Below are 19,117 nucleotides of genomic sequence, written 5' to 3'. Positions count from 1 at the left end.
GCTGGCATTCTGCCACTTGAGCCACACCTTCACTTCTGGCTTTTTCGTGGTTAATTGGAAATAAAAGAGTCTCTTTGGTTTATGTGTTTGGCCTGGCTTCAAATAATGATCCTCACATCTCAGCCTCCTGAGATGTAATGATGTAAGTCATCAGCACTGGCTTCTCAGTGCTCTTTCTTGCTAGGAAACACCAGTAATAATGAATCCAACTAAGAAGCAGAGTGATGATACCAATGACCCTGCATCTGCCGCTGGTCTGTGGGATTCTAGCTTGAGCATGCTGAAGTATCCTCAAGGCTGAAGCACAGCCTGGCACCAGTGGCTCACGCCTGTAATCCCAGCTACTCAGGAGGCTGAGATCTAAAAATCACAATTCAAATCCAGCCCAGGCAGGAAAGTCCATGAGACTGGGATTTGAACTCAGGGCATGGGCAAAAAGCCAGAAAGAGATCTGTGGCTTATGGAGTAGAGCACCAGCCTTGAGCAAAAAAGCTCAGAATCAGTGCCCATGCCCTGAGTTCAAATCCCAGTCTCAGCATTTACTTATTTATTTATTTATTTATGTCTGTCGTGGGGCTTGAACTCTGATCCTGGGCGCTGTCCCTCAGCTCTTCAGCTAAGGCTAGCGCTCTACCACTTGACCCACAGTGCCACTTGCGGTTTTTCTGGTGGTTCATTGGAGATAAGAGTCTCAGGGACTTTCCTGCCGGGGCTGGCTTTGAACTGGGATCCTCAGATCTCAGCCTCCTGAAGTGCTAGGATTACAGGCGTGAGCCACTAGCACCTGGCTAGTCTCAGCATTAAAGAAAAAAAAAAAGAGGCTGAGAACAGACAGAGACTAACACAGTGCTGGGCGCAGCAGTACCCAACCACTCCCTTGTGGGAACTAAAGCAGCATATCTCCACCCTTCCCCCCTGTCCCCAAAAAGGAAAAAAGTCAGAAGACGTGTTCAGCAAGTTTAATACCTGATGCTGTATCATGCAAATGCCATACTATGGCCCACCCGAGGTGCAGGAGGCGCGGAGGCCTTGGGGACAGCACTACATGGCCGGGGGAAACGGGGTCACCTAACGTGGATGGGAGGAGGGAGGCGATGACAGCCCAAACCTATGACCTTCTCCTCAGGGAAAGCCGCATCCGCTCCACCTTCACTCCCGCACATAAATTCTTGTGCAGACCACATCATCGGCGCCAAATGTCTACGCAAGAGAGAAAAGGAAAAGTAATTACTACTGATGTCCGTGTGATGCTGTTCAAAGCATGTCACTGAAAAAGCCACCAACCACCCTGTTAGACATTCTTCCTTCAAGGACCAGTGGCTCACGCCTGTCACCCTGGCTACTCGGGAGGCTGAGACGAGAGGACTGCAGTTCGAGGCCAGCCCAGGTAGAAAAGTCCATGAGACTCTCATCTCCAATGAACCACCAGAAAGAGGGAAGTGAGGTTTGGCTCAAGTGATAGAGCATCAGTCCTGAGAGAGAAAAGCCAAGCAAAAGTGACAGGTCCTGAGTATAAGCCTCAGTGCTGGTATGTGTGTGTGTGTACATGCGTGCATGTACACACACATACACACACACACACACAAGAACTGCAAGTTTTTTGCACAGACATCTTCATTGCTGCACTGTTCACAAGAGTCAAGTTATGAAATCAGCCTAGATGCCCTACAATAGATGAGTGGATCAAAAAAAATGTGATACTTCTACACAGTGGAATTTTACACAGCCATTAGAAAGAATAATATTATGCCATTTGCAGAGACATGGATGGACCTAAAACAAATCATGTTAAGTGGGAAGTCAAGCTTAGAGACACTAACAGCACATGTTTTATTTCCTAAGTGAAAGCTAGACCTAAAACACCCAGGACATGATAAATTAGATAATACTCTAGGCGTTCACACACAGGGAGACCAAAGGAGTGTGCTCTTAGGCCATGCCTACGTGCCTCTGATCATATAAAATATTTATTGAAATGAACTCCAGGAAATGGGAACATGAGATTTTTTTTTTCTTTTTCTTTTTTTTTTTTGGGTCCGGTCGTGGGGCCTGAACTCTGGGCCTGGGCGCTGTCCCTCAGCTCTTCAGCTCAAGGCTAGTGCTCTACTACTTAAGCCACAGCGCCACTTCCGGCTTTTTTCTGTTTGCTTATGTGGTGCTGAGGAATCGAACCCAGGGCCTCATGCATGCAAGGCAAGCGCTCTACCACTGAGCCACCTTCCCAGCCCAGAAATGTACTCTTTACCTGACTTATGTAACCCTGTGCATCACCTTTATAACAACAACAACAAAGAAACAAAAGAAATGCACATTTTAGCCAGGTGCCCCTGGCTCACACTTGTAATTGTAGTTACTCAGGAGGCTGAGATCTGAGGATCATGGATGGAAGCCAGCACCTGGTAAGAAATGTCCCCGTGAGACTCATCTCCAATTAACCACTCAACAAACAGAAGTGGAGCTGTGGCTCAGGTGGTAGGGTGCTAGCCTTGAGCACAAAGAGGCTCAGGGACAGTGCCCAGGTCCTGAGTTCAAGCCCCACAGCTGACCCAGAAAAAGCTAAGTTTTAAACCAACCTCTGGTGGTTTAAAGAGCTCTTGGAGCCTCAAAGCTCTTGCCAGCTAAAATTCTATGGCTCTTTGTTCCAGGGAGGACACAAATCATTCACAGATGGAGGACATTTTTCTTCTCTTTCTAGGATTGACACTGTGCATCTAATTCAATTGTCAGCTTTTCCAGATAAGGACAGTTTGTCATAGGCCTGCTCTCCTTGGGTATATCACAGGCCATTAGAACAAGGAAAAACCCAAAACCTTGCTGGGCACTTGTGGTTCACTCCTGTCATCCCAGCTACTCAGGAGGCTGAGATCTGAGGGTTGAAATTCAAAGCCAACTTCAGGCAGGAACGTCCTTACGACTCAACTCTACCTTTCATCTCTCAAAGTCTTCTGAAATTCAAGAGAAGTTAAAACAAACCACTGGGTGCTGGGAAGGTGGCTCAGTGGTAGAGTGCTTGCCTCGCATGCATGAGGCCCTGGGTTCAATTCCCAGTACCACATAAACAGAAAAAGCCAGAAGTGGCACTGTGGCTCAAGTGAGCTGAAGAACTGAGGGACAGCGCCCACGCCCAGAGTTCAGGCCCCACGACAGACAAAATATAAAACAAAAACAAAACAAAAACCACTGGACTGGGCTGGAGGCGTGGCTCAAGTGGTAGAAAGCCAACCTACTTAGCTAGTGGGAGGCCCTGAGTTCAAGCCCCCATACCACCAAAACCCACTCAAACAAGAAATGCTGCACTGAGTCAAGTTACCTTTGGATCTTTAAATTTCTTTTGTGTGTTTGTGTGTGTACTTTAATTTGTTGTGCAGGTTCGGGGGCTTGAACTCAGAGGCTGGGTGCTCTTAGCTTTTCTGTTTGAGGTTGGTGCTCTACTACTTGATCCAAAAAACCTCAACTTCTGGCTTTTTGGTGGTTAATTGGAAATAAGAGCCTTACAGACTCCTGCCTCAGCTGACTTCCAAATGTGATCCTCTGATCTCAGTCTCCTGAGCAGCCTGTGTGAGCCACTGGTGCCCACCGGCTTTATTTTTTTTTTTTAATTTCCTACACTGCTGGAGATCAAATCCAGGGCCTTGCACATGCTAAGGAAATGTTCTACTGTTGATCTCACATTCCTAACCTTTCTTTTTCTTTTCTTTTCTTTTTTTTACTTGAACTCAAGATATCTTACTCAGCTCGCTTGCTTGGATGGTGCTCGACCACTTGAGCCACACCTCCATGCCAGCTTTTTTGCTGGTTGAGTCTCAAAGATAATTCTGCCCAAGCTGCCTTCAAACAGTGACCCTCCAGATCTCAGCCTCTTAAGTAGCTGGGATTACAGGTGTGAGACACCAGTACTCATTAGAAATGGCCTTTCTCAGCCTGCAACCTCTACTTAGAGACTCTGAAAAGAAACTGGCTAAAGAATATTCCAAAACAATGTGAGGAAGGATTCTAGTTGTTAAAGAAAGACCATCTGCAGTGGAAGGGAACTTTTCCTGCGGGTGCTCAAGAAGTAATTTCAACTTAACTAGAATAACTTGCTCTTGTTATATTGAGCTTCTGTCTCCTGACTTTGCAAATTTATTAATGATAATAACCCTTGAAACCAAAGCCCATATTTCAGATCCAATGGCCAGAAATGAACATTCCCCTAAAAGCCTGTGTTCTGCCAACTCAGGAGCAGATGTCTGATAGAACCGCAGTATGGGTGGAAGGCTTGGGGAATTCTAGAAGAATCTGGCTTGTGATTCTAGCAACTTGAATTCTACTCGAGTGATATGTTCTCAGAGTTTGCCCATCTGTCCTCCACCGATGGGAGAAGCCTGAAGCCTTCCTGCCTTTGCTGCCTGCAGTCCTGTGTGTGTCCGTTCCCCTACATGAGTGTGCCCAGCTGGCACCACTCCCCCACGCCTTCCCTGGAAACCACATTAGCTAGGTGGTAAACTGAGGCAGCCTGTGCTATATGAAAGGAGAAAGAACATTAAAGCAAAGTGGGGGGCTGTTATCAAGCAGCCTCTACCTGGAGAATAAACACAGAATTCCTAGGGCTGGGAGAAATCTTGGGGCAAGACCTAAACTGAACCCCACATTTGGTACCAGGATAACTGAGTTCAGGGCTAAGGAAGGAAGGAAAGAGAAGAGGAAGTGGGGAGGGGGAAGAAGGGAGAACTGGGCACTGGTAGCCCATGCCCATCTTCCAAGCTACTGAGGCTGAGCTCTGAGGACTGCAGTTCAAAGCCAGTCTGGGAAGGAAGGTCCATGAGACTTATCTCCAATGAACCACCAGGAAACTGGAAGTGGAGCTGTGGCTCAAAGTGGTGGAATGCTAACTTTGAGCAAAAGAGTTCAGGGACAGAGTCCAGGCCCCAAGTTCAAGCCCCATGACTGACCAAAAAAAAAAAAAAAAAAAAAAGCTGGGCACCAGTGGCTCACACCTGTCATCCTAGCTACTCAGGAGGCTGAGATCTGAGGATTATCGTTCAAAGCCAGCCCGGGCAAAAAGTACATGAGACTCTTATCTCCAATAAAATGCCAGAAAACCGGAAGTGGCGCAGTGGCTCAAGCAGCAGCGCTAGCCTTGAGCTGAAGAGCTGAGGGACAGCGCCCAGGCCCAGAGTTCAAGACCCATGACTGAGGGAAAAAAGCCCAAACAAAGCAATGTAAAAGAAGAAGGAAATATGGAGAGGAGAGAAGGAAGAAAGGGAGGAAGAAGAAGGGAAGAAGGGAGGTGGGGGGGGGGGGGAGAGCCAGTTCACACACGGAATCCTTCTCCCACCCCTCCTCTGAGCTATCCCCACCTCTGAGGTGGGCGGGCTGTCTTGGGAGACATTAATAAAATGTCTGACAGAGAATAAAGGACACAAATTCCTGGTTACTCACAACAGCTTTTCCTTTTTCTAATCTGTTGGGGGATGGGGTGGGGAAGGCTGCAAAGAAAGTTCTGGAACACAAAGGGAGAGTGACACGGGGCTGTCTGCCTTCCCAGGCTTCCTTTGTTGCACTAAGAGCTGGAGACAGCATGCGATTAAACGGATGGCCTCCTTAGGTACCAGGCTTGGTGGTGGGTTTTTTTGTTTTGTTTTGTTTTTGCCAGTCCTGGAGCTTGAACTCAGGGCCTGGGCACTGTCCCTGAGCTGCTTTTGCTCAAGGCTAGCACTCTACCACTTGAGCCACAGCACCACTTCCAGCTTTTTCTGTGTATGCAATCCTGAGGAATTGAACTCAGGGCTTCATGCATGCTAGGCGAGCACTCTACCACTAAGCCATATTTCCCTTCCCGTCCCCTCCCCATTTCCTGCCAACCTTCCAACAATAATTGCACCATTCTGTTCAAGGCTAGTGCTCCACCACTTGAACTACAGATCTACTTCTAGATTTTTTAGGGGTTTTTTTTGTGTGTGTGTGCCGGTCCTGAGGCTTGAACTCAGGGCCTGGGCTCTGTCCTTGAGCTTTTTTTTGCTCAAGACTAGCCCTCTATTACTTGAGCCGCTTCTAGCTTTTTGGTGGTTCATTGGAAACTAGTCTTATGGACTTTCCTGCTCAGGTTGGCTTCGAACCGCGATCCTCAGATCCCAGCCTATTGAGTAGCTGGGATTACAGGCATGAACACTGGTGCCTGCCTTTTTGCTCATATTTTAAACCCAAGGCAAATGTCGTCCTCTGAATGAGCCTAGGGGGACCCCCATTTGTGTGTCCGCCTTGGGGACCATCTGGGGGAGCTGTAGGGTGGCCTTGGGGTTGAGAGGCCCTCACCAGGATGAGCTCGTCGTTGGCCAGTTCGCGGGTCCAGTAGGTTTTGGGGCCGTCCCCCTCAAGAAGAGTCTGTGTGCAATGGATCTTGTTCTCATTCTCCCAAGTGGGTAGACTCTGTGGGCAGGAAAACCATTAACGACATTAATGACCGCCCTGTGGCGGTGGAAACAGACCAGAAATGAGCACTGGAGAATAATTACTATTCAGAAAAGCAACACAGAGTCCTTGTCAGCTGGGCTTCCAACCTTCTCTGCTCAACTAAATCAAATATAAATTCAGAGTAGTGGTAGGGAGGGTCATTGGGTTTTATGGGCTATAAACACACCTTGTATTTTATGCATCTGAGACTCGCTGAAGCAGTAGAGATTTAGCTATGTTTTATATTGCTACAAATAAAACTCAGGATACGTAATGATGTTATATCAAGATGGACTCTTTTTTTTTTTTGCTAGTCCTGCCTGGGACTTGAATTCAGGGCCTCGACACCCATCCCTTCCCTGAGTGTCTTTGTGCTCAAGGCTAGTGCTCCACCACTTAAGCTACAGCATCATTTCCAGCTTTTTCTTAGTTTATTGAGGATAAGAGTCTCATGGCCTTTCCTGCCCAAGCTGGCTTTGAACCGTGACCCTCAGATCTCAGCCTCCTGAGTAGCTAGGATTATAGGCATGAGCCACCCACAACTGGTGGATTCTTTTCTTCAAGTAATTTGGATTTGATTGGATTTTGTTTGTTTATTTATTTATTTTAGTGCCAGTACTGGCATTTGACTCAGGAGCCTCACACTCCCACTTGGCTTTTTTACTCATGACTGGTGCTCTACTATTTGAGCCACACCTCTATTTCCAGCTTTTTGCTGATTATTTGGAGTTAAAGAGTCTCTTGTACTTTTCTGCATGGGCTGGCTCTGAACCTCAATCTTCAGACCCAACCTCCTGAGTAGCTAGGATGACAGGTAAGCCACTGGATCCCAGAAAGCAATTTGGATTTTGAAAGCCAGAACCTCAAAATGAACTATGCAACTTGTGCTCAGAGGTGGGTAGAGGAAACTGGGGAAAGCAAAAGGGGTGTCCAAAAGAAAAATGTATGCAGTGCAGGAATTCTAAATGGTAATCCCTCTGCACAACACCTTAAAAATAAGAATTACACACACACACACACACAACAACTTAAGAACTGCAAAATTTTACAACAGTTAAGATAACATGTTGTTCTTTTTTTGGGGGAGGGCGGAGGTCTGGTTGTTGGGCCTGAACTCTCTGGGTCTGGGCGCTGTCCCTCAGCTCTTCAGCTCAAGGCTAGCGCTCTACCACTTGAGCCACAGCGCCACTTCCAGCTTTTTTCTTTTTGCTTATGTGGGGCTGAGGAATCGAACCCAGGGCCTCATGCGTGCAAAGCGAGCGCTCTACCACTGAGCCACCTTCCCAGCTCTAAGATAACATGTTTGTAACAACAATTGTGACAATAGTTCAGGATCACTAGTTTAGGGATAATAAACAGTGCCTTCCTTCTTCTGCACTCCTATCAGAGAGAGCTCACTGTCTACTTGGATAAAACTAGTTACTGCTGGGGCTGGGAAGGTGGCTCAGTAGTAGAGCGCTTGCCTTGCATGCCTGAGGCCCTGGATTCGGTTCCTCAGCACCACATAAGAAAAAAGCCAGAAGTGGCCCTGTGGCAAGTGGTAGAGCGCTAGCCTTGAGCTGAAGAGCTGAGGGACAGCGCCCAGGCCCAGAGTTCAGGCCCCACGACCAGACCCAAAAAAAAACAAAAAACAAAAAACTAGTTACTGCTGTCTCCAACACTGACTGTCTCCACTTTCTAGGTTCCATACTTCTAGAAAAAAAATTTTTTTTAAATCAAGCCAACCTGGTCAGGCACCAGTTGCTCATGCCTGTAATCCCAGCTACTCAGAAGGCTGAGAGCAGAGGATGGAGGTTTGAAGTCAGCCTGGGCAAACAAATTTAATAGATTCTTATCTCCACTTAACCAGCCCCCCACCCCCAAAAAACCCAAAAGACAAAAAAAAAAGTGGAGGTGATAAGTGTCAGTCTTGAGTGAAAAAGCCAATGACAACATGAGGATCTCAATTCAAGCCTAGACTGGCACAAAAACAATAATTAAGCCAACCCAAAGAATCTTCAGGATACTGGAGGCAGAAGAGGAAGAAGGAATTTGGGGCACCTTTTCCCGGTGTTTACACAAAGCAAAATGTGGATTAGCACCTGAACACTCTTTTTGTGTGAGTACTAAGGCTTGAACTCAAGGTCTCAAGCTTGTTTGGCTTTTTAGTGGAGGGCTGGCATTCCTGAACCAGAGCTCTATTTCCAGATAGTTGGTGGTTAACTGCAGAGTGTCATAGACTTTCCTCTCTGAGTTAGCTTTGAACCATGATTCTTATATCTCAGTCTCCTGAGTGGCTAAGATTACAGGCATGAGCTCCCAGCATTTTGTTTTGTTTTTAGTTTGTTTTTGAGACAGTCTCAACACACAGCCCAGGCTGATTCTGAACTCTAGCTCCTCTCGCCTCAGCCTCCTGAGTGCTGGGATTACAGAAATGTACTACCTTGTCCAGAGAGCAAGAGGTTTTTACTTCCCCAACACTGACTCAGGAATAAAGCAATGAACTGTACATTCCTTTTTTTAAAAAAAAAATACCAATAACATACTGCATTTAGTTCCACAGATGGAAAAATAATTTCTGCTGCTGCTTGACTTAACAGTATTATCTCCCTCCTTTTCTCTAGTGGTTTTTTTTTTTTTCTTAAGTAGTAACATTCCAAAGAGTCGGAAACTATTTCTTTTCTTTCATCTCTCCAGAGCCCATGCCTGTCTGATCTCAGAGCTAGACTCTGAGCACCAGGCTCTGGAGAAAGGCAGATTGGACCCAGTCCACATGCCACCCCAAGAACAGGAGGCAATCTTTGGCCCTGGAATTGCATAGCTTGAAAAACGATGTCTAGCTTGCTGTTGGTGAGATCTAAGGTCTAAATCATCACATTGCAAAAACAAAGGAAGAGCCTAGGACTTGTTGGCTCACACAGTCATCCTAGCTACTCAGGAGGCTCAGATTTGAAGCCACCCTGGGCAAGAAAGTCTGTGAGATTCTTATCTCTAATTTACTACCCAAAACTGCTGGAAGTGGATCTATAGCTCAAGTAGTCAACTGTCAGCCTTGAGAAAAAAAATAAATAAAACAAGAAAACGAGGAGCTCAAGGCCCTGAGTTCACACACACACACACACACACACACACACACACACACACATCCCAAACAATTAAATCCACCAACAACTTAGAAAGGGCTCTCAACCTATCTCCCTAGCCAGAACCTAGGTTGCATTTGCTTTGGGAAGATCTTGCCGTTTCTTTAAGAAATCGGCTGAGGATGGGCCTTGGGGACTGCTGAAGGTGGATTCTGAGCAGTTCCCACGGGGGTGGGGGGAGGGCTCGGAGAGGAATGAGGCGCTGCAGCTGCACCTGTGCCACGGGATTCTGCAGCCCTGAACACTGCAGACCCTGCAGCTTCCTCGTGCACAACAAAAAACGAACCCGCCCCCCCCCCCCCATGCTGGGGCTGAGGAGGAATCTGGCATGGAGGCACAGATTATCACCGTGAGATGGGGTTGGGAGGGATGGCGGAATAGAACTTTCTCCCGCGCCAAGAGCTACCAGGTGGCAAAATCTTCTTTGCAATGGAAATCCCGAAGTTCCTGCAGCTGCAGTAAGCTGGAAGAGTAGGTGGGAAAGAGGGATAGCCCCTCCGCCCCCTGCCCGGAGTGCAGCGTGGACTCCGGGACCTCACCTTGCACTTGCGCCCGTCCACCGTCTCCTCCTCGAAACCTTCCCCCACCTTGAAGTTGATCTCGGTGGTGCGCACGGTGGTCGATGTCTTGATGTAGAACTGATCCCCGTCCTGGCGGATCTCCACGTGGGGTTTGGACGCTGCGGCCACTGCCACCTTCCTCAGCATGGCGTTCACACCTGTGCAAGAAAACAAAAAAGGGGGGGGTGCACGTAGGCTGGGATCGCAGGACCTCCTCACCCCTCCATCCACCCCCACCCATCCATCCGTCCCCCAAACCCATCCATCCATCCCCCCAAAACCATCCATCCACCCCCACCCATCCATCCGACCTCCAAACTCATCCATCTACCCCTCACCTGTCCATCCACACCGACCTATCCACTCACCCCCAACCCCTCCATCCGCCCCCACCCACCCATCCGTCCCCCAAACCCATCCATCCGCCCCCACCCACCCATCCGTCCCCCAAACTCATCCATCCACCCCTCACCCCTCCATCCACCCCGACCTATCCACTCACCCCCCACCCATCCGTCCACCCCTCACCCCTCCATCCACCCCGACCTCTCCACTCACCCCCAACCCATCCATCCACCCCTCACCTGTCCATTTACCCCCACCCATCTATCCACCCCCCCAAACCCATCCATCCATCACCACCCATCCATCCGTCCCCCAAACTCATCCATCCACCCCTCACCCGTCCATTTATCCCCACTTATCCATCCATCCCCCCAAAACCATCCATCCACCCCCACCCATCCATCCGTCCCCCAAACTCATCCATCCACCCCTCACCCGTCCATCCACCCCGACCCATCCACTCACCCCCCACCCCTCCTTCCACCCCTCACCCCCCCATCCACCCGTCGTCCGGGGCTGCCGGCGCGCCCCAGGTCCTCTGGCTTTGGAATGAGCGCACGGCCTCTCGGCCGGCGCCCCGGTCTCCGGCGCTAAGAAAGGATCCCCGAGGGTGCGGGCCCTCGGGGCAAGCCTGGCAGGTCCGGCCCGGAGCTGGCCGCGCGCCGCCCCGGCCCGCCGCGGAGCGCCCCTCTCTCCCAGCGATGGAGAAGGTAGAACCGTCTAGAAAGCTGCCGGGCGTCCCGTCCGGCGAACGTTAGCGCGGCCCGAGGCTCGTCCCGGGCCGCGCGCGTGCGCACGGGGACGCGGCGACCTGTCACAGCACGGGCTCCCCAACTTCTACCCCCTCTCTCCGGGACCAAGGGGACACCGGCTCACCCAGAGCCTTGAGAAGCTCGTCGAAATTCTCGCTGCTGCGCATCTTCCAGGTGCCGGCGAAGTTGGGCATGATGGTGGCTGCGGTGGCGGCTGTACGAAGGGACGCGGACGGCGGCGGCGGAGCGGCACACGCGGCGCTGCGCGGCGAAGACTGGCGCTCTGCGCCCGGCCGCGCGCTCTTGGGGTCCCCGGGAGGGCGCCCCGCCCCTCACGGGCCACGCCTCCCATCGGCCACGCCCCCTCACAGGCCACGCCCCCAAGGCCTCCCCGCCCGTCCCAGGTGCCTGGAGTCCCCGAGAATGCGCCCGCCTCATAGGCCCCGCCCCGTCCAGGCCCCGCCCCCACCTGCCTGCGTCCGCAGAGGGCGCCCCGCCCCCGGAGGCCACGCCCCTGGTCCTCCCCCGCCCACCCCACGTCCCCGGAGTCACCACACCCCTGCCTAGGCCACGCCCCCAGCGGGCCCCCTCACCGGTCCAGTTCTGGGGGGGGCCTCAGGCCTGCCATCGCCCCTCCAACCCAGCCGCAGCCAATGAGATTGGGGGGGAGGGGAGGCTTGCGGCTCAGGCCTTTCATCCCAGCCACTCAGGAGACAGACCGGAGGATCCCAGTTCGAAGCCAGCCCGGGCAGGGAAGTGTATAAGCCAGATGTGAAGACGTGGCTCCAGGGGAAGGCAAGCTCAGGGGAGCGCCGAGGCCCTGAGTTCAAGCCCCGAGGCTTGGTGGTACATCCGGGCTGGGGGAGGCTAGAGGGGGTCCGTGGCCCCTCCTCCCCTCCCCACTTCCGGGATGCTGAGCCACACCGCATATACACCCACGCACCTACACGCCGCCTATAACCACGCATGCGCAGCACCAATGGGCGTGAGTGGCGGGAAAGCCCCAGCCAGCCCGGCCCGCGTGCCCGTGGAGGCGCCACCGTGAGGAATCCAGGGTCTCGCGACAATGCAGATGGCCCACGCGCCTGCGCAGCCTGGGGAGGGCGCCCGGGTCGCAGCACTCCACCAGCGGGGAGCCGGGTGAGTGGCTGTGGCTTGTGCAGAGCAGTGGGGTGTTTTCTCCCATATTTGTACCTCGGGGCCAGTCCTCCAGTGTCTCCACTGAGGGCTTCCTGGTGGGCCTTCTGGCTCCTCGCTGCAGACCTCCCATTTCCCCACCACCTCTACACCAGGCCACCATCTAGGCCTCGTGCTAGGCCCTCTGCCAGGATGCCCTTCTCCTTGGATTAGCACAATCTTTCCTGTCCACCAAAGACCATATTTATCTTTTTGTGTGTGTGCAGGTCCTAGGGCTTGAACTCAGGGCCTGGACACTGACTCTGAACTTTCTCATTCAAGGTTGGTGCTCTACCACTTGAACCACAGTTCCACTTCCAGCTTTTTGCTGGTTCATTGCAGACAAGAATCTCACAAGCCGGGCGCTGGTGGCTCACGCCTGTAATCCTAGCTACTCAGGAGGCTGAGATCTGAGGATCGCGGTTCAAAGCCAGCCCGGGCAGGAGAGACCGTGAGACTCCTATCTCCAATAAACCACCAGAAAAAAAAAAAACCGGAAGTGGCGCTATAGCTCAAGTGGTAGAGCGCTCGCCTTGAGCTGAAGAGCTGAGGGACAGCGCCCAGGCCCAGAGTTCAAGCCCCACGACCGACAAAAAAAAAAAAAAAAAAAAAAAGAATCTCACAGATTTTCCTGCCCCGGACTGGCTTCGCACTAAGAGCCGTATAGATCTCAGCCTCTTGAGTAACTAGGATGACTAGTTACCAGCGCCTGGCCCGATTGATCTTCATTATAAAACAATTTCCTCGTGAAACGTGATCATTTTTCTCTGAACTTGCAGGATCCTTTTTGGTCCTGATCTTATTCAAGTCTTCACTTGGCTATAAATGGAACATTTAGAAGATAATGATTGAAGCTTTTCAGTGCAGCCTGCCTTTCTCAGACTCACCTGGGTGGAGCTCAATAACTATACATGGAATCATTTTTTTATGGTACTGATATTGAAGCTTGAACTCATAGCCTCTCACTCTTGCTTAGCTTTTTTGTTCAAGACACATTTTCCACTTCTAGCTTGTTGTTGTTTTTCTGGTTACTTGGAAGTAAAAATATGATGTACTTTTCTGCCTTGCTGGCCTCAAACCATGATCCTCAACGCTCAGCCTCCTGAGGAGCTAGGGTTATATGCGTAAACTACCAGCACTTGGCCCATGCATACATTTGAAAAGAGTTGTGTTCTACAGCTCTGAGGTGTGTGCAGGTCAGTCTCCTCAAGAGTCTGTTGTTCAGTGCTTGCTGACAATGGCCCTGCGCTTCTGCACTGGGCCAGCTTGCTAGTATCCTGTCCAGGGTTGTCTAAAAAAGTAGCTGAAGCTGGGCCACGGATGACTCTCATGGAGTTTTCTGACTGGGCTGGCTTTGAACTGTGATCCTCAGATCTCAGCCTCCTGAGTAGCTAGGATTATAGGTGTGAGCCACGGGTGCCCAACCAAAAAGCATCTTTTGAGTTGCCTCTGAGTTTGGGACTGTGTAAGTCATGTCTGCAGAGGCACTTTGGGAATTCAGGAGTGGAGAAATTCCTCCTAAACAAACTCTCCTTTAAAGGGACACTGGTTGGTGATTTCCCGAGAACTCATGGATTCTATTCTGGACCATTTCTCCCTGCCCCCCCTCCCCCGGGTCCTCCAGGGGAGGCCTTTGGTTGTGGATGTGGCTGAGTCTGGCATCCTGCTGTGGATGCCCCAGGGACGCAGACCCCTCTCCAAGACCCCTTTGTTCTCTGCTTCTCCCAGGACACTGACCTGCGCCATCCCTACACTGGGCATTTCTGCTGAGCTTGGCTGTTTTGGGCCTGGAGGCTTGCCAGGGCCCAGCTCCCCTAGGCCCGCTAGCCTGGCCCCACGCCTTCAGGCAGGTCCGATTCACGCTGGAAGAATGGGGGTCAGAGTTCAGTCCCCAAAAGCTAGGGGCTCTGAAGAGGGGCCCAGTTGGGGGTGTTCAGGGTAGTTCTCTAGAGTGGGGGCTGGGACCACGGTGCTCCGCCTCAGACAATCAGGGAGTCAGCACAACAGGACAAAGAGCCCATTCCCAGGGACAGATGGCATCTGACTGCCCTTGCAGGGCTCGTAGGGCTTCTTTTAGGTTAGTGGAATAGAAGGAGCACTGGACTCGGAGTCAGAGAGCAGAAAGCATCAGGACTGAAAGGGTATCAAGGACCCTAGAGTCCCTTAGCAGAATAAATACAAGTAGGTAATATTTAGTGAGCTTTTACTATGTGCCAGGAGTGGTAGCCAGTGCTTTATGCATAGTCATGAACCCCATGCATATTCATTAATGATCCTGCATATTCATTCATCACCTCTGTCCTATGAGATAAGTGCCCATTTACAGATGGGGAAACTGAGACGCAAGAACTAAGGTGCCATTCCCAAGACCTCTCAGCTAGTGTGTGTGTGTGTGTGTGTGTGTGTGTGTGTGTGAGAGAGAGAGAACTGGCAGGTGAACTCCGGTTGGCTGGCCCCAAATTTATGTCTGATGGTTTATCACACTTGTCGGGAGACTCACAGTGGGAGCACAAAGTTCCAGGTTATGCAGTGGAGTGAGGGACAGGAAGCCTTGTCTCTTGCTGACCAACCCCATGGATGGAAGGCTCATGGGAGACTTCTGGGGCCTGGGATGTCTAGCTCCCTGACAAGTCACACTAAGACAAATCTGCTTAAAACTAGAGCCAAGAGCCAGGCAAGGGTAGCTCATACTCAAAACCCTACTTACCTGGGAGGCTGAGAATGGAAAGATCACAGCTCCAGGTCAGCTTGGGTAGCAAAGTTCAAGAGACACCTCATAGAAAAAGCTGAGTACTGTGGTGTATGCCTGCCATCCCAGCAACTGCAGTGAAACTAAAACAGGTGGATCGCTGGGTGCCAGTGGCTCACGCCTGTCTAAGATCTGAGGAGGCTGAGATCTGAGGATCAAGGTTCAAAGCCATCCCGGGCAGGAAAGTCTGTGAGACCCTTATCTCCAATAAACAACTCAGGAAACTGGAAGTAGTGCTATGGCTCAAGTGGTAGAGTGCTAGCCTTGGGGTGAAGAGCTGAAGGATAGCGCCCAGGCCCAGACCGACCAAAAAATATATATATATATACACACAGAAAAAGTCAGAAGTGACGCTGTGGCTCCAAGTGGTAGAGCACTAGCCTTGAGCAAAAGGAGCTCAGGGACAACACCCAGGCCTTGAGTTCAAACCCCACAACCAACAACAACAACAAAAAATGCAGCAGTGGTCCTCTCTACAACTTGTAGGTGGAGATGGGAAGAAAAATCAAGGAGAGAGCAAGGGAAGGGGAGACATTTCCTCAAAAGAAATGTGCTCCTTACCTGATTTATGTCACTGTCACCCCTCTGGTCCATCACCTTTATAATAACAATAAAAAATAACTAAATCAAATTAAATTAGATATGCATGGTACCATTGTTGAAAAGCCAGGCTTAGGGAGTTAGAGGTGCAAGTCAGTGGCAAGCACTTGCCTGGCATGGCTGAGGTACTGGGTTCAATCTCCAGCAGTGAAGAAAAGAAAAAAAGAAGTATGAAATAGGGTCTCCATAGAGGAACCCAGTTCTGATGATGTCACCAGAGAGGACCCTAAATGAATGACTGGTGGACCCAGAAAGGAAAGTAGCTGGGGGGGAGGGTAGAGGCAAGACTCAAGGAGAAGGCCACCAGTGACAAGTCTAATAGAGACCTGGATGGGTTTTCCCCTCCCAGGAAAGAAAGAGCTCTGCTGAGCACTACCTTAGTCTCAGAACCTCTATTGGTCAAGATCATCCTCCATTGGTGAAACCTCTCTCTGAGTGTGGGACCCAGTGACACAGCCCTTGGCCAGCACAGAGCCAAGAACTGGAGAAGGAGCTCTCCAGGTCTTCTGTTCACCTCTAAGCTGGGATAAGTCACCACCTACCCATCCATCCCTGGAAGGAAGGGCATGAGCGTTGGGCATCTGAGCAGGGAGGAGCTGGGCTCTGGTGGTCTGGGAGCCCAGATGATGTCAGCATCACCCCAAGTCCCCTGAACCAGAATCCCCATTGCAAGGAACACCCTAAGGGTGTGTGTGTGTGTGTGTGTGTGTGTGTGTGTGTGTGTGTGTGTGTGTGTGTGTGTGTGTGTGTGTGTGTGTGTGTGTGTGGAACCAGAATCCCCATTGCAAGGAACACCCTAAGGGGTGTGTGTGTGTGTGTGTGTGTGTGTGTGTGTGTGTGTGTGCATGTGCATGTACACGCGCATGCCTGGGGCTTGAACTTAGGACTCCATACTCTTACTTAGCTTTCTAGACAACAGAGTCCCACAGGCTTTTTCCTGCCCAGGCTGGCTTTGAACCACGAACCTCAGATCTCAGCCTTCTGAGTAGCTGGGATGACAGACATGAGCCACCAGCAGGGTTGGTTTTGAAGCCTGTGATCCTCAAGATCTCAGACTCCTGAGTAGCAGGGATGACAGGCGTGTGCCGCCGATCCTTGGCTTGCTTTCAAATAGGGTCTTTCCACAGGAAGCTACTCCTGGTGGACCTGCCATTGGCCTGTCTCTCGCAATGGTAGGCCAGTGCTCTGGGCCCCAAACCACAGAGCAGGGGCTTGAAGCAACCCACATTAATCCCAGCCTGGGCATTTTTTATGGTTTGCAGAGTGGTGGAAACAATGAAGAAGTCTTCTGGATTTTCCTCTTTGCAGCCCTGCGTCCACCTCCCCAAGGGCATCACGTCAGCTGACAGGGCCATGGCGTGTCAGCGCAGAGAGGCAAGATGGATGGAGCATTGTTCATGAGTTAAGAGTTCCCGCATGAGCCAGGGGGTGGGGGCGGCGCTAATGACCGCTGAGTTTGGACTCCCTGAAGCCATCCTTCATTCGTGTCCCCCACTGCTCCCCTGGGAAAGCCATTCTTTGCCCATCTTTCAGGCAAACAGGCCCAGCTGGAGCCAAGGCTGAGTCAGTAAGTAATGGTGGCTTTTCAAAGCAAGCAAGTCAAGACTGGGCGCTGGTGGCTCCCGCCGTTCATCCCAGCTACTCAGGAGGCTGAGATGAGAGAGGATCAGGGTTCAAGGCCAAGCCCCAGCGCAGGAAAAGTCCACAAGACTCTCCTCTGCAGTGAACCATCCAAAAAGCCAGAAGCGGAGCTGTGGTTCAAGTGGTAGAACACCAGCCTTGAGCCCAGGAGGGCTGAGATTAGGCTCTAGCATGAACACAAAACCTAAAAACATGCTAAAAAAAAAAAAAGATTAGCTCGCATGATGTCAGTTCTGGAAGCTTCCCTGCTCCTCCCAGCCCTCGCCCTGTCCCCATGCCCAGATCCCTGCTGGAGCTCTGGCCCTCCATACTCCTGTCTTCCTGCCAGTTTCAGAGTGGCATGGGCCGGGCGTGGGGCGTGGCACGGAGAGACGCCAGGGTAGGTGTTGGGGTAAATGGTGGACGATCAGGGGAGATTTTCTGGGTGGATCCTCCATCTGGTCCACGTGTGTGTGCCTGTGCGCACGTGCGCAAGCGCATGAAGGGAGCAGATGGTCTCCCTCCCTCCCAGGCCTTTGTCACTCTTGTTCCTCAGAATCAGGAACCCAGGACTCCTGACAGAGTGGACAGTGCTTGCTTGGGGGAAAGAAAAGGGGAGGCGGAGGCTGGAGGCAGAGCACATCTGAGGCCTCATTGGATCAATGCAACTTCTTGGGGGTGGTAGGAAGGGGGGGGGGGGTCCTGGGATTTGGCCAGCTTAGCAAGCTTTTGATCTTTTCTGACCCTGAGGGTGGGGCTGGGCCTCTTCCCAAAGCCTTTGATCAGACTCCGTGTGCAACCTTCCCCAGGGCATAAGCGAAGGCCCTAGCGAGGTCTGTGGAGGAGCAGCTGGCTTTTCGAGGAAAAAGATGGTTTGGGGGTCCTTCTGCCTCCACCAAACAGAGCCCAGGCGATCGCCTACCCAGGCTGAGACAGGACGCAGCACAGGAGTTCACAGAAGGGCCTCTGAAATGGAGTAACTGGCTGTTCTCAGCTTTAGGTTGGCTTTGAACTGCGATCCTCCGGATTTCAGCCTCCCGGAGTAGCTGGCAGGACCAGTGTGAGTCATGGCCATCTGGCTTTGTGTGCTCCATGTTTTAACCTTAGAAAGGACTTGAGCATTTCCCCAGCCTCCCTATGCCTCTAACAGAATAGCATCATGGTGGCCCTGATGTCTGATAGACCAAAGGTTAGATGACCCACTCAGGGGTAGCAGCTGGGCCCTGGGCTCGGGTGTCCGAGTCCGGCGCCTTTCCCGTCAGCCGTGTCATGTACACACAGGACGGACAGTGTCCTGTGCATTTATGTGGCTGTGGGGGATGGGATGCAGAGGCTTTGAAAGGCTCAGATCAGCTGGTCAGATGGTTGTCTGGGGCTTGAACTCAGGGCCTAGCTGCTGTCCCTGAGCTTTTTGCTCAAGGCTAGTGCTCTACCACTTGAGTCACAGCCCTACTTTTGGCTTTTTGGTGGTTCATTAAAGATCAGAGTTTCACAGACTTTCCCTGGCCTCGAACTCCAGTCCTCAGATCTGAGCCTCCTGAGTAGTAGCTGGGAGGTCAGGCGTGAGCCACCAGCATGCTGAGTCTTTGTCAGTGTCTTCTCTGAGCTCCGGGGGCTTGCCCTCAGATTGCAACCCCGGCTTCTGTGGGAGGTGTCAGGTCCCAGGCCACAAGGGGCGTGGAGGGCACCTGGCAGGTCAGACAGACAGACAGACAGACGCTGCCGGCACTGCCTGGCCTAGGCCTGGGCCTCTGGCCTGGT

The 19,117-nt window shown here is 51.6% G+C and overlaps 1 protein-coding gene and 1 non-coding gene across 3 annotated transcripts; one reads left to right on the top strand and one right to left on the bottom strand.

The window, feature by feature from the left end:
- Window positions 1-1,125: 1,125 nt before the first annotated feature.
- On the bottom strand, window positions 1,126-11,405 carry Crabp1 (cellular retinoic acid binding protein 1). Of its 2 annotated transcripts, XM_042697728.1 has the most exons (4): window positions 11,336-11,405; window positions 10,094-10,272; window positions 6,295-6,408; window positions 1,126-1,200 (listed from the first exon to the last, which is right to left on the bottom strand). In XM_042697728.1, the coding sequence occupies exons 1-4, from the start codon at window positions 11,403-11,405 to the stop codon at window positions 1,150-1,152; spliced, it is 414 nt and encodes a 137-aa protein (XP_042553662.1). In that variant the 3' UTR covers window positions 1,126-1,149. The 2 variants fall into 2 exon arrangements, with proteins under 2 accessions (XP_042553662.1, XP_042553663.1); XM_042697729.1 differs by lacking the exon at window positions 6,295-6,408 and having other exon boundaries at window positions 1,150-1,200.
- Trnaa-cgc lies at window positions 2,990-3,061 on the top strand. The gene has a single exon. It is a non-coding gene; the product is annotated as a tRNA-Ala (tRNA).
- Window positions 11,406-19,117: the final 7,712 nt, after the last annotated feature.

This window comes from Dipodomys spectabilis, unplaced genomic scaffold, assembly GCF_019054845.1.
Source record: "Dipodomys spectabilis isolate Male_0828 unplaced genomic scaffold, ASM1905484v1 ptg000228l, whole genome shotgun sequence".
Taxonomy (NCBI): Eukaryota; Metazoa; Chordata; class Mammalia; order Rodentia; family Heteromyidae; genus Dipodomys; species Dipodomys spectabilis.
Note: the sequence above shows the minus strand (reverse complement) of the source record. Positions and strands in the feature narration are given on the sequence as shown.